At 42.1% G+C, this 21,317-nt stretch overlaps 1 protein-coding gene across 1 annotated transcript in view; it reads right to left on the bottom strand.

Moving 5' to 3' along the window:
- CEP250 (centrosomal protein 250) overlaps nucleotides 1–21,317 on the bottom strand; it is a 51,843-nt gene that overhangs the window by 2,140 nt on the left and 28,386 nt on the right. The window contains exons 19-32 of the mRNA XM_066624369.1: nucleotides 21,104–21,283; nucleotides 20,237–20,371; nucleotides 17,595–17,726; nucleotides 15,358–16,217; nucleotides 14,774–14,933; nucleotides 13,902–14,262; nucleotides 12,074–12,201; nucleotides 10,140–10,260; nucleotides 5,723–5,877; nucleotides 2,385–4,853; nucleotides 1,542–1,667; nucleotides 1,022–1,174; nucleotides 537–647; nucleotides 198–245 (exon numbers count right to left, since the gene is read on the bottom strand). Coding sequence (XP_066480466.1) covers nucleotides 198–245; nucleotides 537–647; nucleotides 1,022–1,174; nucleotides 1,542–1,667; nucleotides 2,385–4,853; nucleotides 5,723–5,877; nucleotides 10,140–10,260; nucleotides 12,074–12,201; nucleotides 13,902–14,262; nucleotides 14,774–14,933; nucleotides 15,358–16,217; nucleotides 17,595–17,726; nucleotides 20,237–20,371; nucleotides 21,104–21,283 — 5,139 coding nt within the window. The remainder of the gene's footprint in view (nucleotides 1–197; nucleotides 246–536; nucleotides 648–1,021; nucleotides 1,175–1,541; nucleotides 1,668–2,384; nucleotides 4,854–5,722; nucleotides 5,878–10,139; nucleotides 10,261–12,073; nucleotides 12,202–13,901; nucleotides 14,263–14,773; nucleotides 14,934–15,357; nucleotides 16,218–17,594; nucleotides 17,727–20,236; nucleotides 20,372–21,103; nucleotides 21,284–21,317) is intronic.

Raw genomic sequence — 21,317 nt, 5'->3', positions numbered from 1 at the left:
TCAAAGTAAAAGAATGTTTGTTCCCTTACCTCACAGCTGCATTGCCCTTATGTCAGTGCTGGAAAGCACTGACATAAGGGGTTAGGATTGCGCCCTAAATGACTTAACTTTGATAGCTGCTCAGCCAGTCTGGAGATGTAAGGGAAGAAGAAGACAGTGTTGCAAGCTTCAGTGTGACCTGGATGTGAACTACCCACCTGTTTTTGTAATTCTGCCAGTTCCTTATATAGGATAAGTGTTTCTTCCTAGAGAGAGAGAAAAAAAATCCTGAATTAAAAGCCTACTATACTGGGCAGGAAAAGCATCATTTATAGTGTTACCTCATGTTTCCTACAACTCTTAATGCTTGCCAAGCATTTGTATAGCTCAAATGTTCCTCCTATTTATTTAATGACAACTGAAGCCAGGATGTGCAAACATTAATTTATATACTAACTAGTAGGATTAGAATGCACATAACTAGAAGAAAAAAATTCTTAAATTCTATCAAGAATGACAAACTAGATGGCCTGAAGTGAGTATGCAAAAATTTATACCTTTGAAAGGGATGAACCTTTGGGGGGGCCAGATTCAACCTGGGAGAGTCTGGGAGAGTTCAGAGAAAGGTCTACACAACTTCTTTTCAGCCTCCTCCGTTCACATTCCACCTGCACTCAAGACATGAAGGGAGGGAAAGCAATGCAATATGACACTAAGCAAACTCAGGACAAAGGGGTAAGCAGGAGAATGATCCATTCTGAGTCCTTGTCTGAAAATGCTAAGTTACATTGGGCACTAGTCTTCAAGACAACACTGAACCTTTGAAGACAGAGCTTGTATGTGAAAAATCAGGGGATGGGGAACATAAAACATTAAAGCATTAAAACAGTGTAGCAATACAAGTCTGTGCTGGAAGATTCAGAAAACAATGACTTTGATAGTGTATATAAGAACACTGCTAGGGTTAGATCAGGAACTTGGTGGAAGGAAGAGAAAGCAATGCTATTTTTATTTATTTGCTTTCCCTTACAGGTAAACTCACCTGTTCTAGTATATTTCTAAGTTGGGTATTATGCTGCTCCAGACCAAGTTTTTCATTCTCCAGCCTGACAACAGCTTGCTGCAGAAGCTCCAAGCGTTTATACAAGTGCCTCCTTTGGGCCACCCATGGCAGCCCTTCATCTCTTTTCACAGCCTGCATGATACAAAAAACAGTGCAAGGTAAGCAGGGACCATAAAGATGAGGAAACTTGAGACTGGAATCATTGTTGCCAATTGAAGCTTTTCTCCCAGAGCAAATAGCCACAGCATCTGGATCAGAACCATAGTGGGGACCAAAGGGTTAAAGTCCCACCAACCCCAATTTTGAGGAACATGGTTTGCTGCCCCCATGGCTCCCACATTGGGAAATAAGGAAAACACTAACTATTTGGTTCTAATGATGTACATAATGCAATGTGTTCTAGACATGCAAGCTGGGAGAGACTCCAAAACTCTTTTCTACATCACATAGTTCCAGTGCTCTTCTAGTACACTATTCTTCCTATCCTTTGTGATCTTACCTCTCCATCTCCTTTTTGCCACATGTCTGACATATCATTTTCTCTGGGTAGCAGATCCACGTCTCCTGTCAGAGATTTTACAAGTCTCTCTTCCTGCAGTGCCCTGAATGCTGTATCCAACTGCTCCTGATCAATAAACAGTACCAATCATTCATGTAAGTACTTTGCATCTACAGGTCCAGCCTATTTATACACAGATTTTTTATACACAGATTTGACTCAACACAAATGGCCCCTGCAAATGAGAAGGAATGTGCTGATCCCTGGAGAAGGGGAAAAATGTATCCCTTTAAAATCAGTTTAAAAAACTGAACAGTCCTTTAGCAATAGCCTCCTTAATGAGAGAGACAGGGCACCTGGCTGACAATCCATCCATCCTTCTCTCTCCAGGTGACCCCCTCCCTTCCCCCTGAGCACATGAAAGAAAGGCGATCACTTTGCATTGGTGAAGGGAGGGGCTGAGAGAAGGGCCTTTATTTCTAAGTGCTTGGAGGAGGACTGATTGATGGATTGTATTCTTAATGACTCTTATCTTACATCACAAAGGTCGCCAAGGCTGTTTTTAAATCACTGGAGCAAAAAAACTTTGTTTTTTAAATTGATTTGCTATACTGCGTTTTTTGCCATCCACTTGAGTGCTTGGAAGGAACCCAGCAAATAAGGAGGCTCAACCTGTATTCACATCTCCTAAACAAAAACACTGTGCCATTTCAGAGTTTCATGTATACAAAAACTATTTGTAAACAAGAATATGGCTCTGAGGGTAAGGACTAGTCAGTGTTCTGAACTGTTCACATCACAACAACTTTCAGGCTTTTGAAATGGAACCATCAAAATACCCACCTGGAGATGAAGCCTGTCTTTATCTCTTTCTGAAACCATGGTCTGGACAATAGCCATTTCCTTCCTCAGGACACTCAGAGCTTCCTCACTCTGGGCCAGGGACAGACCAAATTTCTGAGCTTTTTCTCTCCATTCTATCTCTTCACTCTCTGTCTGTTTCAGAATGGCTGTCACACGATCCAATTCCTGATTCTTTACTCTTTTATCATCTTCCAAATGCTGAATTTTCACTTTTTGCCATTCCAACTGCTGATCTTTTTCTTGAAGAATCTTGCTCTTGGCTGCTTCCTCTTCTTTCCACATCTGGAGTTTTTTGATATGGCTTTGCACACTGTCCTCCTCACTGTCCTGCAATCTCAGAGCAGAAACTATTTGCTTCAGGTGTTCACTACAGGTTAACAATTCCTTCTCTTTATTTCCAATTATCTCTTCCAGCTGCTTGACTTTCTCACTCTGCCATTTATCATCATCATCCTTTTTCTTCAGCATATACTGGAGATGCTGTATGTTCTCCTGCAGCTCTTTAATCTCATCTTTTAGTTGCTTTAGTGCTCTCTCATGTAGAGCTTTCATCTCCTTCTTCCTTTCTTCCTGGTCTTTTAGAAACTCCTCTCTTTCTATTTGATGTTTTTCAACCATCATAAGCTGAAGATGGTGAATGTCCACCTGCTCATGTTTGTTTTGCTGCTTCAGAAACTCTCTCTCTTGTTCTTGCTCTTTAATTAGGCCTTCCAGATGTCGTCCTTGCATCTGGCATGCTTGCAGTTCTGCCTCTTTCTCTTCTACTTTAAGCTGGTACATGCTAATTTGTTCTGACTGTTTAAGAAGCTCCTCTTCCTTCTCTTTAATTAATTGATTAATTCTGGCTAGTTCCTGTTGAAATCTTTTGACATTATTCTTTTCATGTTCTTTCTGTCTTGAGAGCTCTTTGATATGTCTTTGTAAAGATTCTATCTCCTGGTCTCTGTCTTGCAAATAAGACCTGGTGTGCTCCAATTTCTCCAGGATACATTTTGTTTGTGCCACAGCTTCTTCCTCTTGTTGCTGAAGCTGATGATTCTTCTCCTTTAAAGATTCTAGCTGCCCGTCTCCACTTCTCAAAGCCTGCTCAAGATCTGCTTGCAGTTCCTTTACTTGCCTTTCCATCTCTTCCTTGTGTTTCTCATGTTGCTCCTTCAGGGACTCAATTTTTTGCTCTCTCTCCCTAAATATCACTTTGAGATGTTCCAACATCTGAAGAGTTGTTTCATGCAGCTCAAGTTCCTTTTTTTCTTGAAATTCACCAACACCATCTCTCTCTTTTAGCACTAATGTGCTGTATTTAACATCTCCAAGTAGAATTTTTAACTGCCTTTCCACTTCTTCTTCAAGTTTCTTTTGGAGTTCCAGCTCTGTGTCTTTTTCCTTCAAGGTTCTCCGTGTTTTTGCTAGAAGTTCATGAAGAGCCTTTAATTCTGTTTTTATTTCTCCTTCCATCTCTCTTATTTGCTGCTTTTGTGACTCAAGCTCTTGATCTCTCTGGGTCAGAGCAAATGTCATCTGTTTTAGTTTCTCAGACACTTCATGGAGATGCCCCTCCCTCTGAGCCTCACATTGCTGGAAATTCAAAATCTGTTCTCTCTGGCATTCCAACTCCCTTTCTTTGTTGCTAAGAACAGCCTTCATGTGTTCTAGACTTTTATGAAGAGTATTTACCTGTTTTTTTTCCTGTTCGTCCTGAACTTGAAGTAGCTGCTTTTGAGATGCAAGTTCCCAGTCTTTTTCAATCAACTGTGTTTTCAGTTCACCCATTTCTTTCAACAAAGTTCCAATTTGTGACAATTCACTATCTTCCAGAATCTGGATTTTTTCCTCCTTGGTTTTAATTTCTTTGACTTTTTCTTCAAGATTTAGAGTTAGGCTTTCTATCACAGTTCTTTGGCTTTGTGTTAGTTCCTCAAGCTTCTGGATCTTTTCTTGTTGAGCTTGCATTGTTTGAAGAGTCTCTTCTAGATCTAAACTTAGTCTCTCTAGAGTGGCCTTCTGCATTTTATTCTGCTTTTCCAATTCTTCAATCTGTTTTTCCTGAGAATCAGTTTCTTGACCTTTCTTTTCTAAATCTTTAGTAAGATGATCTATAGCAGCTTTTTGCATTTCTCTGTGGTTTTCAAGATCCCTAATCTGTTGTAACTGTGATTTTATTTCTTCGTGTCTCTTTGCTAAATTGAGAGTCAGATTATCCAGATTTTCTTGCAAACTTTTTCGCACTTCTGCCTCTTGTTCCAGTGTCAAAAGCTTGCTCTGTTGAGTCTCTGCTTCTTCATGTTTAATTTTGAGGGTTGAGAGAGTTGCTTGAAGCTCCTGCTCCAAAGACTGATTCATCTTTTCCATGGCATTCACCTGAATCGCAGAGGCTGTGACTGATTCCCGAAGAAGGTTCAGCTCCCATCCCAGCTTCTCCTTAGCCATAAGTAGAGTATCTCGTTCATTCTGAAATACAGATAATTGGTCAAAGTTAGTCATGGCAATAGCTCCATGCCAAAATGGACTGCAACTTTTTATTCTCACCAGGCATGGTGTCTAAGCAGCTCTTGATGTTCACTAAACTACAACATCATCTAAACTTCCCTTGCTAACTAGAAAAATTGTGCTTTTACTATGTCATCTGTATTTTGGTAGGAAAAAGCGTTACTTTGAAAATAAGCATTGTGTAGAAAAATAAACTGGTCACCAATCTTTCAAATTAGATGTCTGCTGAAACAATCATTTTCAAGCATGGTCAACATTTCTGATCATAACTTCTGAAACATTTCTAAGGGGATAGGTAATATGTCTGCCAGATGGACAAGATAATTAAATAAGTACAGAGAAATACACATATCAAACAATTCTGTTTGGCTAGTTATGGGAAGTTAATTATTAACCAGAATGATGATAATAAAAGATTATCCACCACTGAGATACTTCTGTAACTATTTATTGTATTAGTGATTGATTATTTTGTCAGACTTATTATATTCTTTCTTGGTTTCTTTCATAAGAACTTATGTTTACTATACATCCCTGGCTTATCCAGAACTTTTAGTTCCCATGCTTAAATACATCTGAGGAAGCTGGAAGAATGAAAAAGGTTGTAAAGATATATTAACAGTAACAAAAAACAGAGTTCTGTAGCTAGAAGAGATAGCATTCGGATACTGCACCATGACAAAAGCAATATTTGCATACCTTGTGCTTCCTAAAATGGGCTACAAATCCAAGGAAAACTAAATTCCTAACTAGGTGCCTCCAAATGATTGGGATAATACTACTCTCAATCTGATATACTATTGACTTTACCAACCATCTGCTAGTCTCACCAATACATCCTTTCTTTGCTTCTCTGTACTTTCAAGCAGCTTCTCCAAAGTGGCCACTCTTCCATGCAAAGTCACATTTTCTTCTTTCAAAGCAATGACCTCTGCCTTCAAGGCAGACTCTAGGGAGCTCTGTTTACCTTCTGCTGTCTTTTTTTCTGAAATGGAGAAGGTAAGAAGGAAAAACACACATGCTATATTGGGACAATACTTAATCTTTATAGCCTACAAAGCATTGTATTGTTTGTGATCTTCTGCATGATTTTCTTGCTACTTATTAAGTCTTTGGTTGAGTTATTAGTCATTGTAGCCTCTCCTATTCCAGCATGGCTCTTGACCCTCATTTTCCTCTGGTTCCAAGCAAATGTCTGAATGTATATCCTGCATTTACGTGTGTTTTACTCAAGATTCATTACTGACTGTGAAATTAGCTCTACTCTGTCAGTAACTATAGGGAGACCCAATTTTGATGTGCCTCTGAATCAGACTCCTACTAAAACTGACACAGGAACTACATGTGGATTCTTCTTAGTCCCACATTTACTGATTTTCCCCCCAGTCCTCTTCTTTTGGGTCAGAAAGCTGGTCTTCCTGGAGAGTTCTTGTAGATAGATAGATAAGATCTTTATTGGCATACATAACAAACACAACAACACAACAAAGAGAACAACAGTAGTGAGTACAAGCCTATGATATATAATACATAACAATTGAATAAGTCAGGTATATTTGTCCCATATAAAACATAGTGGCCTAATATATAAAATATACTGGATAGCCTCTCAGGTCTACTCGCCACCGTCAGCTGCAGATAGACTGCCACCCTCTCGGTGATAGGACTGAACACATCATTCAGCTGTTATGGCTTATCACCGCCATCATGAATATTGAAACCTTTTTCAATTCTGAGGGGGAGCAATCATTTAATAATAACTTAATTTTTTCCATATCTAGAAGACCTACCTTATTAACCAGGATGGGCATTAGATAGGTAGAGCGGGCGCTATTATGCCGAGGACAACAAAAAAGTATACATGGGAGAGATTCAACCGACCCCCATGTTACAAGGGCAGAGACGATCTTGACAGGGAGTCTTATGATACCTCCCAGCTGTCACCCTTGAGGGAATAACGTTAAACCTTGCCAGGGTTATGGTATGACGTTCTGTGGGTTCTGTCAGTGAGGAGAGACAGATTGCCATTTTCCCTAACTGGTATTTGATGGAATAATATAATGGCAAGCAGACCTTTGTTGCCTGATCATTAAGAACGTTTGGATCGTTCAGGCGTTATGTCTGACAGTATCCCGGTGAACAAGGGTGTTCGACAAGGATGTATTCTGGCTCCCTTTTTGTTCAATCTTTATCTTGCTGATCTCCCCTCTATTCTTCCTACCTTAGGAATTTCTGCCCCCTCCCTAAATGGCTCCTCTGTCCTGATCCTCCTATACGCAGATGATGCTGTATTACTATCTATCACCAAATTGGGTCTTCGTAGATTGCTGAGCTCCTTCCAAGAATACTGTCTTTCTAATCTTCTGTCAATTAATTCCGAAAAAACAAAGATTTTAGTTTTTTCTAAATCTTGGACATTGTCCTCCTGGAGGATTGCCAATTTAACATTCCAGCAAGTTAAATCCTTCAGATATTTAGGAATTATTTTTCATTATGGATATTCTTGGTTGTTCCACCGTAGATCTGCCATCTCCTCAGCTCTGTTATCTCAGAATGCAATTGCTCGGTTCCGCTTCTATAAAGGTAACCAGTATATCCCTGCTGCCATTCATGCTCTCCAAATACAAGTTTATCCTCAACTATTATATGGAGTAGCTATTTGGATTGAAGCAGCTAATCAGGAGATAGATAAGGCAGCTGCTAAATTTCTGAGAAGAATTCTTGGAGTCCTAAACTTAATTAGGTTGTCCACTATGATTTTGGAATTGGGCATTCATCTTCCCACCACTGTAGCTTGGACTTCCACTTTTAAGTTTTGGCTCAGATTCCATCTTAATATTCACCCAAATTCCATTCTCTTAGATTTATTAAAAGACCCTTTTTCATCTAATTGGTCTAAACTTATTCATGCCAAATTATCTTCCTTAGATCTTTCTCCTGAACTTTTAGCTGATATGGACCTTCAAAAAGCGCATCATCTCATCAAACTCAAACTCTGGGAGCAAGAATACGTAACACTACTGTCAAATCTAAATCCGACCTGTTTACCCCTTTTCTTTGGATTGTCCCCCTCCCTTGGCCGCCCTGCGAATTATTTTGTCTAACTCACTAATCCGAGCAAAAGAAGGGCTTTCATGTTAGCGAGACTGAACATATTTCCATCAGCAATGCACCAAGGGAGATTTTCTAAAAAAACCCGTTCTAATAGATTATGTTTGTTTTGTTCAGCTGAACCAGATACCCTGGATCACATCCTTCTTCGGTGCTCTGCCCATCATAATCTTAGGTCCCACCTACTTGGCCCTTTTCTTTCTTCTCTTCCTGTTTCCCTTGTTGATCCTTTCCCAATTCTTCTTAGCGATTATTCCCCTCCCATCACCAATTTGGTGGCAGAATTTTTAGTGGTAGTCTCTATGGCAAAGGTCAGACGCTAATACCTGCTCAAGTGTATCTATTTGTTATGTTATATTTATTATTGTTTGTGGACTTCCAATATGCCAATAAAGGTTTACCAAAGTAAGTAAGTAACCATCCGTTCAGGGAACTGTGCAGGTCATCTTGGGTCTGAAGGTCTTCTTCTGAGGCGGCAAATGTACTGGTACCTTGGGTAGAGGCTTGGGAACCAGTGATTGAGCCTGGGAGCTGCTGCTAGATGTTGTGCTCTTCCTTTCAGGTTTTCCTTTCCCAGCTTCTGAGCATTGGACATTAGGTAAGTTGTATGCATCCTTGGGTGCTTTGCCTTGTTGCACTGGAAGCGAGGCTTTTAACTTCAGAAGTAGACTAGCAAAGCTGTTAGTGGCCGCTTTCAGATTAGAGACTTGTTGACATACCATCCAAGTGTAATGAGGACCAAGGATCAGCTGTGTTTTCAGCAAGCTGATTACACTTATCACCTGACTGAGGGCTGGGCGGCTGGCCAAAACTGGCCGACCTTAGAGCTGCAGAAGAAACTGATAAAGGAGGCTTCAGATGGTTTCTCTGGAATAGTGGATTAATATGCATTTCACCAATAACCCGGTTTTGGAAAATATTGAATTTTTCAAGAATGTACTTCCTTTCATGAAGCAAGCAAGGAATCCTGTGAGTCTTGAATTTCAGCAAAATGCGGGAACGTTGTGGCATTTGATGCTACCGAGGGAGCCAGATCATTTCAATTAAATCAATGTTATATATATCAAGAGAAAGTAGCCTAGATAATGAGTTGAATGCTCGTGGTTTATTTGTCCATTTTCCCCAATTAAGAACCGTGTGCCAGATCACTAACATAAGTTGGTTTCTCAGCAAGCGATGGGCCGAATTCACATGGGCTTCTGAACTCACTCCCTCTTCAGACAGGAGTGGATTTCTTGCATGTCTGAAGTGAGTGTCCAAATGCTGTGCAGGATGGGACGGTGAGAGAGGAGGGCTCTGGATATCCTTATGAAGCAAGTCCAGCTTTGATAAAATAGAGTTGAACTGCCGGCAGATGTATACGATTATATTCCCCATTATTATGGAGTAATCTCCTAAGATAGTTAAAAACTGATTGCTAGTAGCAGTCTCTTCCTGTAGCGAGAGCTTGTCCTGTAGAGAGGGGAAATGTGGCGACTGTGAGTTGTAGATATCTCCCAACTGGAAGGAGAGGGGCCGCTGGTCCCCCCTCTGACTACACGGCAGTGTCTTGGACATCAAGGACACCAAACTTATTAGAAGAAATAAAATTAGGCTCATTCACATGTTGCATCCAGGAGAGTTCATCCAGGCGTCTCTGTTTTGAGGACTTGCCGGGGGAGTTACCATGTTCTGAATGGTTTCTCTGCTTCCTCTTTTTCCCCATGGCCTCCGTGTTTCAAGATTTGAAATAACAATCCACTGTAATCCAGGCGTAGTTGCAAACAAAACAAGAGCTGCCAATGCCTTTCGGTTCAGGAACAGTTTACGAGACCTCCCGGACAAGAAATAAACCAGAGGTCCTATCTAAGGAAGCAAAAATGTAGAGACAACTAGGAGCGGCCGGCAAGGATAACTTGCTAGGCGGCCATTTTCCTATTTTGAGTAATACTTGCTTGGGTAAGGGAGGAAAGAAGTTGAAACAAGGAATTAATCATGGCCCACTGACATTCATTAGAAAGGGTAACTTTCAGTGTGACAAAACCCCAGAGGTTAGATGAGGAATGTAGGGAAAGAAAGAAGAAAGAGAAAACCTGATCTAATCCAGTCCACAAGCTTGTGCCAAGTTCTTGTATCTGTAAGATAGAAGTGTTTTACCTTCCTTGCTTTGATCCAACCACTTTTGAAGCTCTAGGACTTTGGCATTGATACGGTCTCTCTCCACTTCCTTTGCACAGAGTTCGTGCTTTAATTTCTCAGAGTTCTTCTTCATCTCATCCTACAAGAAAAACAAAGGCAACAACATGTTGCTTTTGAACACAATTGCTTTCTGTCGTATACAAAGGGGGGTTTGGGAGCTTAGGGTTCTTGGTTTTTGAGAACCTGGTTGAAGTTGAACCTGGTTGAACCTGGTCGAGAAGTTGGCCTGGTTGCTAACCCCTCATAGTTCTTACCCCTCCCAACTGGAGATCCACAGCTGCACTCAATCACCCTTGATAAGGCACCTTTCTGTCTGCTAAGGTGCTAAACATTCCAATTGGTTGTAATTCTTGTTATCTGTCCTTCCTGGCCAGCAAAAGAGAGACAACAAATCCTTTTATTTACTCACATTCCTGCAGCTGGGAACTGCTAGCAACTTCTCAATTACACTGTCTTAGGTTGGTTAAGGCTTCACATGCCAACCTAGGCCTAACATGTACTTATTCATGACACTTTCCCCCCAAGTCTTTACTTTGACTATACAGGTAGAGCCTATTTATCCGCGTTAGTGACTCGGCGCGATTAACAAAAAATGCGTTGTGCTGAGTCCATAGAGTTAGAGTCCATAGAGCAAATAGGCTGCAGCCTGACACTTCCGGTTGGAAGGAAACTAAGGCAGCTGTTCTAATTCCCTCCCCTCCCCTCAGTACTCAGCCCTCCTGTTGCCAGCTGTCCTGCTTCTTTCACAGTTGGAATGGTGAGCTTGCTTAGGAAGCCTCTGTGTCCCAGGCGGCCTCCCAACAGCGCTGCAGGTTCTTCTCCTCCCCCTCTTCACTGCTGCCGCTCCTGCAACCCTCCCAACCACCATCATGGAAACTCCTCTGCCCCAGAGCATTCTGGGACTTGTAGTCCAGCTCTCTGCTCACCGTCACCTGTCTCTCCAAGGCTTCCCAAGAGCCTGCATTATCTGGGGGGGGGGGAATTCGGCAAACACTCCCTGCGTTTTTTAAAGCAATCCCCTCTCCTCCTCCTCCTGCGCCCTCCCCGTTGCCAGCTGCCCGGCTTCTTTCACAGGTGGGATGCTGATCTTTTTAGCCCTATGCGTTTCTACTCAGATGTAAGCCCCATTCCAGTCAATGGGGCTTACTCCCAGAAAAGTGTGGAGAGGATTGGGCTGTAAATCGCACACTTGCTTGGTGGGAAGGCTTTGTGATAACCTGCACCATCTGGGGGGGGGATTCAGCAAACACTCCCTGGGTTCTTTAAAGCAGTCCCCTCTTCTCTTTTAAAGCAATCCCCTCTGTTGCCATGGCACCTGCCCCTGTGTGTGTGTGTGTGTGTGTGTGTGTGTGTGTGTGTGTGTGTGTGTGTGTGAGTGAGAGAGAGAGAGAGAGAGAGAGCGCTCCACCTCGCTGCAGGTGTTCTGGCTACAGAGGTTCTTGCTCCTCCTTCCCCTCTTCAGCCGCTGTTGGCTCAGGGGCTCCAGGAATGTTACTGTTCCTTTGCAAGGGGAAACTCTTCCAGGGCTCCAGGGCTATTCCCTGCCTGGGCAAGGTGGAGCCTTTTTGCAGTGTTTTGGCTGCCTGGAAAGGGAGCGAGAAGACAAAGCAGGGCAAAGGAAGCAAAAGTGTGTGTAACATTCAGTACCCACCCCACTGGCCTTGAGACAAATCTGCAGATAAAAAATCCGTGGATAAATACGCTGCACCTGTATATGCCTGCTGAGACACCTCTAGCCTTCAAAAGCTTGTTCGTTGGTTCAATAAGTAAACATCTATATTGATTCCATGCTGTGGAAGCAACACAACAGCTACAACTTCATCTACTATGGAAGAATTTAACATGCCAATGGGGGGCACTGTCATGTGTTTTTGTTTTTTAAAGGAAGTTACCCGCTGTAGGCGAGCTTGCCACAGATCCTGTCTTAGGTTCTGAATAGCTTCTACCACTCTCTCCACTGTAATCTCTGTGGAAAGGTCCTTGAGCGAAGGTGGAGCCAGTCCCATCACTTTATCCTGTTCTGGAAAAATAAGCCTTCTTTGTAAAAGAATATAGCTAAAAGTCATTGATAAGAAAAAAAAAGACAAATCTAGAAGGAACGTTCACTTAAGGCCAAAGTAGGCATTATAAGAGTTAGCAACCTGCTGCCATTCCACATCACTTTGATCTCTTTAACCTGTCACACCTTGTAAAAGATGCAAGCAGGAAGATGCCCAATGACATCATGCCAAGTATCCTTTGTATTTTATTTATAATAGCCTACCATCTGACCCCAAGTCCCAAAAGTGGTTTACAAGAGTGTTAAAACGAAGAAAGCTATCATTTCGTCTCTTTCCCCCCAACTTAAAGCAATATTAAAAAATTATTTTTACAATGAAGAGTGTTAAAACGCAAATATAAAATTAAGGCAACCATGTTGACTGAGAAGTAAAAGAAAGTAGAGGCAGCAGTGTCATATGTCTTAAAGCACTTACTTTGGCCCCAAATTATTTGATCAACATATCCAGACATTATCCACACATTCCATAAGATATCAGTCCTTTCAACAAAACAGAAAATTAGATTCAATAATTCAAAGTAAATAATCCAAGAGTAAATGTAATTTGTTGCTAAACACTAAGCTCTTCATTAAGACAAGACCTAAGGGATATCCCAATAAAAAGTATTGTGTCCCTACCCCAGCTTAAACTCTGCCACTCCAACTTTGCCTTTCCAATTCATTCTAAGAAATGCTTTAAGAACCTTCACCATTCTACATTTGATTGTTGTTCTCAATAGGGCTTAGGGCCATATCCTATCCAACTTTCCAGCACTGATATAGCAGTGCCAATGGGAGGGGTGCTGCATTCTGCTGTGGGGGGGGGGGGCGGACAGTCATGGAGACTTCCTCAAGGTGCAGGAATGTTTGTTTGCTTATCTCAGGGCTGCATTGAGGTTGCATCGGCACTGGAAAGTTGGATAGGATTGGGCCCTTAATCACCTACCAGGGGGTTTCATTAAAGTTAGTAGTTTACACAAAAATTTTATTCAACAGAAGCACTGCTTCAAAGATGGGTCACATATATATCCAACAGCTGGCTCCAGCAATCCTTTAGATTTTTTGAGCTTGACTCTGACTCCAGCAGACTTCTATTCTTTCCTCTTTTCCTTTGAGAGCCAGGATAGTGTAGTGGTTTGGGAGTTGGACTCAGACCTGGATAAGCCAGGTTCATGCTCAGCCATGAAGTTTCCAGGATGTCCTTGAGCCAGTCACTATCTCTCAGTCTCACCTACCTCACAGGGTTGTTATGAGGACAAAATAAGGGGAGGAACTATGTACACCATCCCGAGTTCCTTGGAGGAATGGTGGCATAAAAATGTGAAAAATAAAAGCCTAAAATAAACTAATCCTATTCATATCAAGGAAGATAATTACTATGCTATATATCTGTGGCAACAAATGGTTTAATATGTTTCACATGGGTGCAGGAACAGCTTGTCAGGAAATTTACACTAGTGATATAGAAAGGAGCAAGGTAGTGTCATCCATCATCTAATTTTGATAAAACCTGGCAGTCATGGGGTGTCTTGATTAGAGTAAAAAGAATGTGCTACTTTCATCAGATTATAAAATAAGGACCAAACGTCTCATTCCCTCCACTGCAGAGTTCTGGCTGCTGCCATTATCAACAACCAATTTCCAAGGGACATGATGTTAGTTCACCTGCTTTCAAAACTCACCTCTAGTAAGGAACAAGGAAGAACTCCAAGTGGTTTGATCTCCTCTCCCTCCATACTCCAGAATTACCTCAGGACTGTTACACAGCATATAGTGTAAAACTGAGTGTAGCTTGGTCAGCTGGGATTGTGCTTCCCAATGGGCCGAACAAGCACGTTGGCATTCGGATGCCAGTGCTTCTGCCCTACTCTCTGTGCTACAGAGCTCCAGGCGCAACTGAGATGATTCCGCCTCCAGCACCTTCACTGAGTCCTTCAAACGCTGCTCACTAGCACGTAGTTCTTCCAGGTCCTGAATTAGTTGTTCCTTGTGAGTTATCAATTCTGCTTCCTTCTCTAGCATCATTTGCTTGAGTGACTGAATCTGTAGGGAAAGTAACAAAGATCTATGTAATAATATAGGACAGACAAAGACACAACACAAACTGAGAAAACAGTAGTAAGCGAAGAAAGATACACAACACTAACAAGTGAGAAAAGTTCTGGATATAGTTTGAAAGGGTAAACTAACATTAACTTAATATACGTGTAGGTGTTAGAAGAACTGGGTATACAACTGCATACAAGCTGGTTCATTTTATATATGTCATTTTTTAGAGATAAGAACTGACAGTTTAAGATGGAAGTGAATAGCAAGCACCAACACCAATGATATAATGTCAAATAAAAAACTATAAAGCTATTTCCTTTCTCAGTCACTGGGACTCAGCATCTATAATTAAGAGAAGAGACACAACCAAGCCTAGTGTTCTTCACACAATGAAAGAAAAGAAGCTGATGTGTTAAGAAGGATGAGATACATGCAGGATTATCTCAAGATAAAAAGTGCCAAATGGCTGGCAGTAGGTTAGAGAAAAAGTTATTATGGGTAATACCTGACCATTTTGCTCATGCACCTCTCCTCTGTGCTCAGCAAGCAGCTCCTGTGCTTGCTGCAGTTCAGTATTCAGTTTGGCGATTTTACCCTGGTAGGCATCATCATTGTCTTGCAGTCTCTTGAGCCAAGCTTCTTTCTCCTCCAAGGATGCAGCCAAGCTGAGGGAGGAAAATTCTTACAAACTTGATAATAAGGGAAATGAGACATAAATGACCTTATTTGCTCTGGGGAGATGTGTCCAAGTTTCCTTTTCACATCTGACTATAAGTTTGTTAATAAATAAAGCAAATGCCTTTAAAGACATTTTAGGAAAAGCTGATGCAATTACTATGTGGTTGCTGCATCTTCTGCAAGTGAGTCAGAAAAAAACCAGTGAATACAGACTAAGTGTGCTGGCACAAGTAGAATAAGATACTTTTTTTGCTACAAACTCCCAAATAAAATCTGCAGTATGTAGTTGAGGGCTACCTTGGCCATCTTCAAAGCAATCTTTCTACAAGTACAAAGTTTGGAAGTTTCTGCACAGTTGTTCAAAGACTGGAGAGATAACTATTCCACCCACAAATTATCATTTGTGCTCACCTGGCTCTTTCCTCCTCTAGAGTTTCCAGAGTTGCCTTAAGCTCCATTTTCTGATGTTCTGTCTCCTCCCACTGACTCTGCTCCTTCTTCAGCTTCTGAAGTGCAGCATTCTGATGTGCTATCTCATTCTGTTTGGTCTGAAGCTCCATGCTCTGACATTCCAACTCCTCTTGTTGGCGGTGCAGGAGGGCCTGCAATTCTGCATTCTTTTGTTCAGCTTTCTCCTTCCAGTTCTGCAACTCTGAGTATCGTTGTCGTGCATCCTCCCAACGGCTCTGAAGCCTTGCACATTCACGTTCTGCCTCTTCTTCTTGCCTATGGAGCACAGCCTTCAGCTGCGTATTCTGAAGTTCCACCTCCTCCTTTTGATGTTGCAGCTCTACATTCTGAAGCTCAGCCTCACTTTTTAGCTTTTGCAGCTTTTTATTTTCACATTTTGCCTCCTCCCACTGTCTCTGAAGTTCAATATATCGCTCTGAATTCTGACACTCTGTCTCCTCCCACTGGCTCCGCTCCTTTTCCAGGGCTCGAATTGTGGTGTGTTGGTGTTCCACCTCTTCCTGCTTGCTTTGCAGCTCTTGGTTCAGATGCTGTTCTTCCTTCCACTGACTTTGCAAGGTAGCTCTCAGTTCTGTGTTCCACTGCTCCACCTCTTTTTTTCGGTTCTGCAACTCAGTGTTCAGATGTGTTACCTCCTCTCGGTGTTTTCTCTCTGCTTCCAGCATCTTCTGAAAGTGTGCAACTTCCAGAGCCTTCTGCTTGGATAATTCCTGCACCTCCTTTAAATGTTGCTGAGCCTCCTCTCTAATCAACTGGCAAGCATCTTTAGCTGTCAATAGCTGGGACTCCAAATCTTGTATCTGGAAATGGACAGAACACTAGTGACAAGGCAGAAGTTACAGTACCCACTGACTTTCATCTCCACTGTGGAAAGGTGACTGCATAGACTTCACACATTCATTTCAAGACATCCAGTTTCATGCCCTGAACGCATTTTAAATAGTGTCGATTTTTTTTTTTTGCATTACACTGTGCTAGAAACTGAATCTGTGCAACTGAGTATTTGTTCATCTAAATAGGAGAAAAAGAGCCTTGATGAAAGGGTAAACTTTGTCCACTGTTCAATGTCTTGTTATACGGGGGGGGGGATATCCAAGGTTTCAATTATCCACTCAAATGGGGGGATCCCCACCTCCCCACACACCCATTTAGTAATTTAAAAGTTTACCATGTGGTGAGTGTCTTACTTAAATCAAGTGCTATAAGCCAACAGGCTTACAGTACTTTTCAAGTTGCTTTCTGGCAGCCAGAACATTAAAAAAGAAACTTGAAGGCGATCAATAGGAAGTGATTTTAACACTTCCTGTTGACCTTCAAGTTTTTCAAATGTTTTTTAAATCCTTGAAAAAACTCAAAGAATGTCAACAGGAAGTGTTAACGTCACTTCCTCTTGATCTCCTTTGCGTTTTTTTAATAAGTGTTCTGGCTGCTGGGAGACGGCTTGAAAAAAAAGAAACTGCGTGGTAAGCTTTTAAACTAGGGGTTTCCCATGTTTTTTAACTTGCGTATCCCTTGGCAGCCTATTTCCATAAATTGTACCCCTCATAAAAGCAAAATGTTCAGAATTAACATAGCTGATGTAATTTCAAATTTATATGTTTTCAACTACTGATTCATATCTGATAATACACAGTTTGATGACCAAAAACTAACAGTTGGTTGGGCTTTCACAGCCACCTAGCTGCCTTCCTTCCTGCCTTGCAAGTCATTCTAATACAGACCTCCCTTTTTCCACCATTATTCAATTCTTTTTCCAAGTACCCCTAAAGATCCTGGCATGTATCCCTGCGGGTACGCATACCTCAGGTTGGGAACCACTGTCTTAAACTACTAAATGGGCATGCAGGGGGTTCCCCATATCTGTGGGGGGGGGCCAGGAACACATTCCCTGCAGATACTGGGGCACCCCTGTACAATATTGAACATTGGCTTTTTCTTAGAATATTGTAAAAAAAAAAAATTCAAAACAATTTCACATAATGGCTACTTGGTTTTCTAGTACTTTGACCAGTTTTCTATAATCATTTGAGGAAGAAAAGTCCCAGAGTACTATTTCAGCCCACATATACATTCAAATTACTGGTTAATCAGGGAGTCTGTGAAAACCCATGAATTTTGCCACAGTCAAAGTGTCACAAATTCATGTAATTACTGGTATTATGACTCTAGTTTATCACCTGATTTTGTAAAGTGTCTCTCTGTTGAAGGAGGAAGTTAATTTCTTCTTTAAGATGTTTCATTTCCTCTCTGTTCTTCTTTTCCAGTATTTCCATTGTACTTTGGACATCCTGAAGCTCAATTTCCAGATTCTGTACAGCAGCCATGACAAGGAAGAAAGAAGAAAGGTCAAGTGATTTTCATTATCTTTTTCAACTTGCCTAGCTTCCAATTAGTCAAGTAAGAGTTAATAATGATGGTACAATACATAAAAGTTAAGCAGTACACCAGCTGTACTATGGACTACAGCACCCAATTCAAGTTACCAGTCTTGTGGGATGGAGATCTGTTGCATTTGTCAAGCAATCTAAAAGGGGCAAGGATTAAAAGCTGCAGAGCAAAAATACTCCTGCTGAAAGGCAGGATGTGGCTTTTTAAACTAAAGTAAGGGACGAAACAAAAAAGCAATCATTGCAAACTTTAATGTACCATTCTAAACACGTTTCTGGGAGTAAGCCCCACTGAACACAGTGGGACTTAGGGCCCAATCCTATACTTAACTAGTGCCTGCGCTGGGTGTCATAAAGCACATTTACAGCACCCTGAGAGTACAGTGCTTGCGCTGGATCAGTACAAGTCAGGCACTGGGCCCAGCACCAGGAGGAGGAGGATGCGCCACTGCCAGGAGTGGATCGCTGGGTGATGGTGTGGCTTCTAATAGGGGTGAGGGACAGCAGAATTAGGGCAGGGCAGGGTGATGGAGGAACCAGAGTAGGGGGGGGGGTTGGACTGGTGGAACCTTGCTCCATGGGATCCTGAATTCTGTGTTGGGTCAGAAGGCCTGACATGGACGCTCTCGCGTCTGTATTGGCAAAGTAGCAGGCACAGATGTGAGGAGAACCATTGCTGGGGCTTTCCTTGGGGGAACTAATGGTGGGTATGTGCAAGGCAGAGGTAGGCTGCCTCTGATTGTCAGATGCAGGGGAAGGAACCAGGATGCAGGTTGTCTGTTGTCTTGTGTGTCCCCTGAAGCATTTGGTGGGCCACTGTGAGTTACATGAAGCTGGACTAGATGGGCCTTTGGCCTGATCCAGCGGGGCTCTTCTTATGTTCTTATGAAGGGGATGGAAGTCCCCTTCCCTTGAGGGGACTCCTGGTGGCTTCTTGGCACCTGCTGGATACAGCGGTAGCCACTTTGACTCTGCTGCTCCAGCAGGTGCCAGGAGGCATAGGATTGGGCTGCCCCTTGCAAGTAAACAAATATAGGATTGTACTGTAAAGTTTCCTGTCTGAAAGCATGTCAGCTTTAACTTATAGAGATGTGCAAGAAATTTTTCATTTAACCATTTCATGCATATGTTATTAAAACTGTCGTTTAAAGGTTCTGGAATGTCCTTCCCCTGGAAGCCAAGCAGGCATCCATTCTGCAAGCTATTAGGTTTTCATGATGATTTTGTCACTGCTGCTGATTAACTTGTGTTAAGGTTTTGATTACATTGATGGTTTTTATCTTGCTGATTTTTAGATTAAACAATAAAGTTTAAAGTTAATTTTTGTTTTGTTGTGTTGTATACCATCTTGCAACCCTTGGGAGAAAGGCAATCTAATTTTTAAAAAAACAAACAAATTTGTTTACTTATTCATTAAAATCTTACTCATTTCATAAAACGTTCTCTATTTTTGTTATATCCATTTCTCATTGTAACGGCAGCAGAGAAGTAGGTTTTTTATCCTTTATTAAAACAAGGTAAAACTTAAAAAGAACAGCTGAGCTCCTTTTTGCAGCTTCCTCCTAGAGGGTGCCCTCTCTTACCCCAATCTTATTGAGGGACATGGAGGGGGGTGAAAATGGCAGTCACAAAAAAATATGGTGTGGGGTCCTGGCTTGAGGGGGACCCTTGTATGTGTGAGAGGCAGCGGTGGGGCACTGGAGGTTCAGTCTCCCAGAGCAGTGACCCAGCCACCGGGGCCTCAGCAAAGAGTGTGGGGGAAAGGCAGCTGCGTCACCTGGGCCCTTCTCCACCAGCTGCTGGGGCTTTTTGGCTCCCAGCCAGTCTTGGTTCATAGGCAGGCTGGGTTCTGCTCCTCCCAGCTGCCTGACCCAGACTGCCTTCATCCTTGGCCCAGCTGGATGCTGGATGCTCCTGACTAGCCCCTCCAGGCCCTGTCCCTTCCTCCATGGGAGGGTTAAAAGGCTGACTGGCCTCTCCCGGTCCTGCCCCTCCCTGCTTGTGTTAGCTAAAAGGTTGAGCCTGGTGTTCCTCCTCTGTCCTGGCTCTCCAGGCCAGTACTCCTCCTGCAGCTGGCCTCGGAGCCTGTCTCCTCCTTGCCTTTAGCATCCCTCTCGCCCTTTAAGCCTATTCCCTCCAGGTGTACCCCAGGTAAGTCAGGAGGACCCTGACATATGGAAAACCCCACTGGAACTCAGCAAGCAGTTCTCCAAAAATGGGGTAGGTAAATGTTACAGTGTGGCCAAGAATGAATAATAGCTTTGAAATAAGTCAAGATAAACAACCTATATGCAACCCATGTGCTCATTCACCCACTGAAGAAGCCATCTATCACATTTTAAGTATACTTATAGATATCTATTTTTATATCTCTTTGCTGGCTTCAAGGGAGCTTTATATCCTCCCACTCATTATCTGCAGCTCACTCCTACCTGTTCTCTCTCTTGGTGCTTCTTCATCTCCTGATGGAGAAACTCCAGCTTCTGGCGGGTAGTGGTCAGAACGCCTTTTGTTTGAAGAAGTTCCTCTAGTAAGGATTTCCTCTCATTCTCTTTTTCTACCAGTGCCTGCACATATGGGGATAAGGCAAGAGAGACTTTGAACCTACTCAGTGAAATAAAATCAGCAATTCTGGAATCCACTAAATGCTTGTAAAACTTTGGGGAATTTCAACTTTGTTGCAAGTCAGCAGAGTCTACCAGTATTTCACAATTATGCTAGACTCGGTTCTGCAACAAGCCTGACTAAAGTAAAAGTCATTCATAACTGTCTTTTTGAGAGAAAAAGCTGCCAAGTTACCTGAGCAGTGCAAATACAGTATTGCCAGACATCTGCTATAACATCCAAGCCAAGAAAATCCCCTACCCAAGTACAGTACTTGATATCTCCCCATGTAAGATTTCCGGATTTTACTCTTACACGTAGGAGAAAGTGAAAAATAATGTAGTCACAATAAAATCTGCATTCTAGAAACACTCCTGTGGAGGGTTCTTTTTTTAATCACAGCAAAATTCCTAATTCCATCTTGTCCTATAATCTATTATTCTAACAAAAGGCATTCGAAACAAAATAAACTTCTACATGAAACAAAAAGTCTTGTTTGCTTGTTTACAGGAAGAGAACATGAAAAGGAAATAGGCAAACAGGTGTGTGGCCATAGATACTTAGAAATGCTTGAGATAGGGAAAAACTGGTAGTGTCAAAACAGAACAAATGAGACCATGAAGATAAAGTTACATAGACATATACCCATGTCACAACAGTTTCAAAGAAAACACAGTTGGGTTGTCTGACTTCACCTCTTGCTTGACCTTTTTAGCCTTAATAAGCTCATTTTCCATCTGTGTTTGCACTGCAGTGAGCTCCAGCTGCAGCTCTTGTAGCTTCCTTTCATAGACGCTTTCAGTCTCTTCCTTCTCCTTGACCAGACGCTCCACCACCAGCTCCAACTCTATACGGTGCTGTTCTCGTTCACCTTCCTAGTAGGGAGGCAACCAAGTCCATTGAATAAGA

The sequence above is a fragment of the Tiliqua scincoides genome, chromosome 4, assembly GCF_035046505.1.
Source record: "Tiliqua scincoides isolate rTilSci1 chromosome 4, rTilSci1.hap2, whole genome shotgun sequence".
NCBI classification, from domain to species: Eukaryota; Metazoa; Chordata; class Lepidosauria; order Squamata; family Scincidae; genus Tiliqua; species Tiliqua scincoides.
The sequence above is the reverse complement of the archived record's forward strand: the minus strand, read 5'-3'. Positions and strand labels throughout refer to the sequence as shown.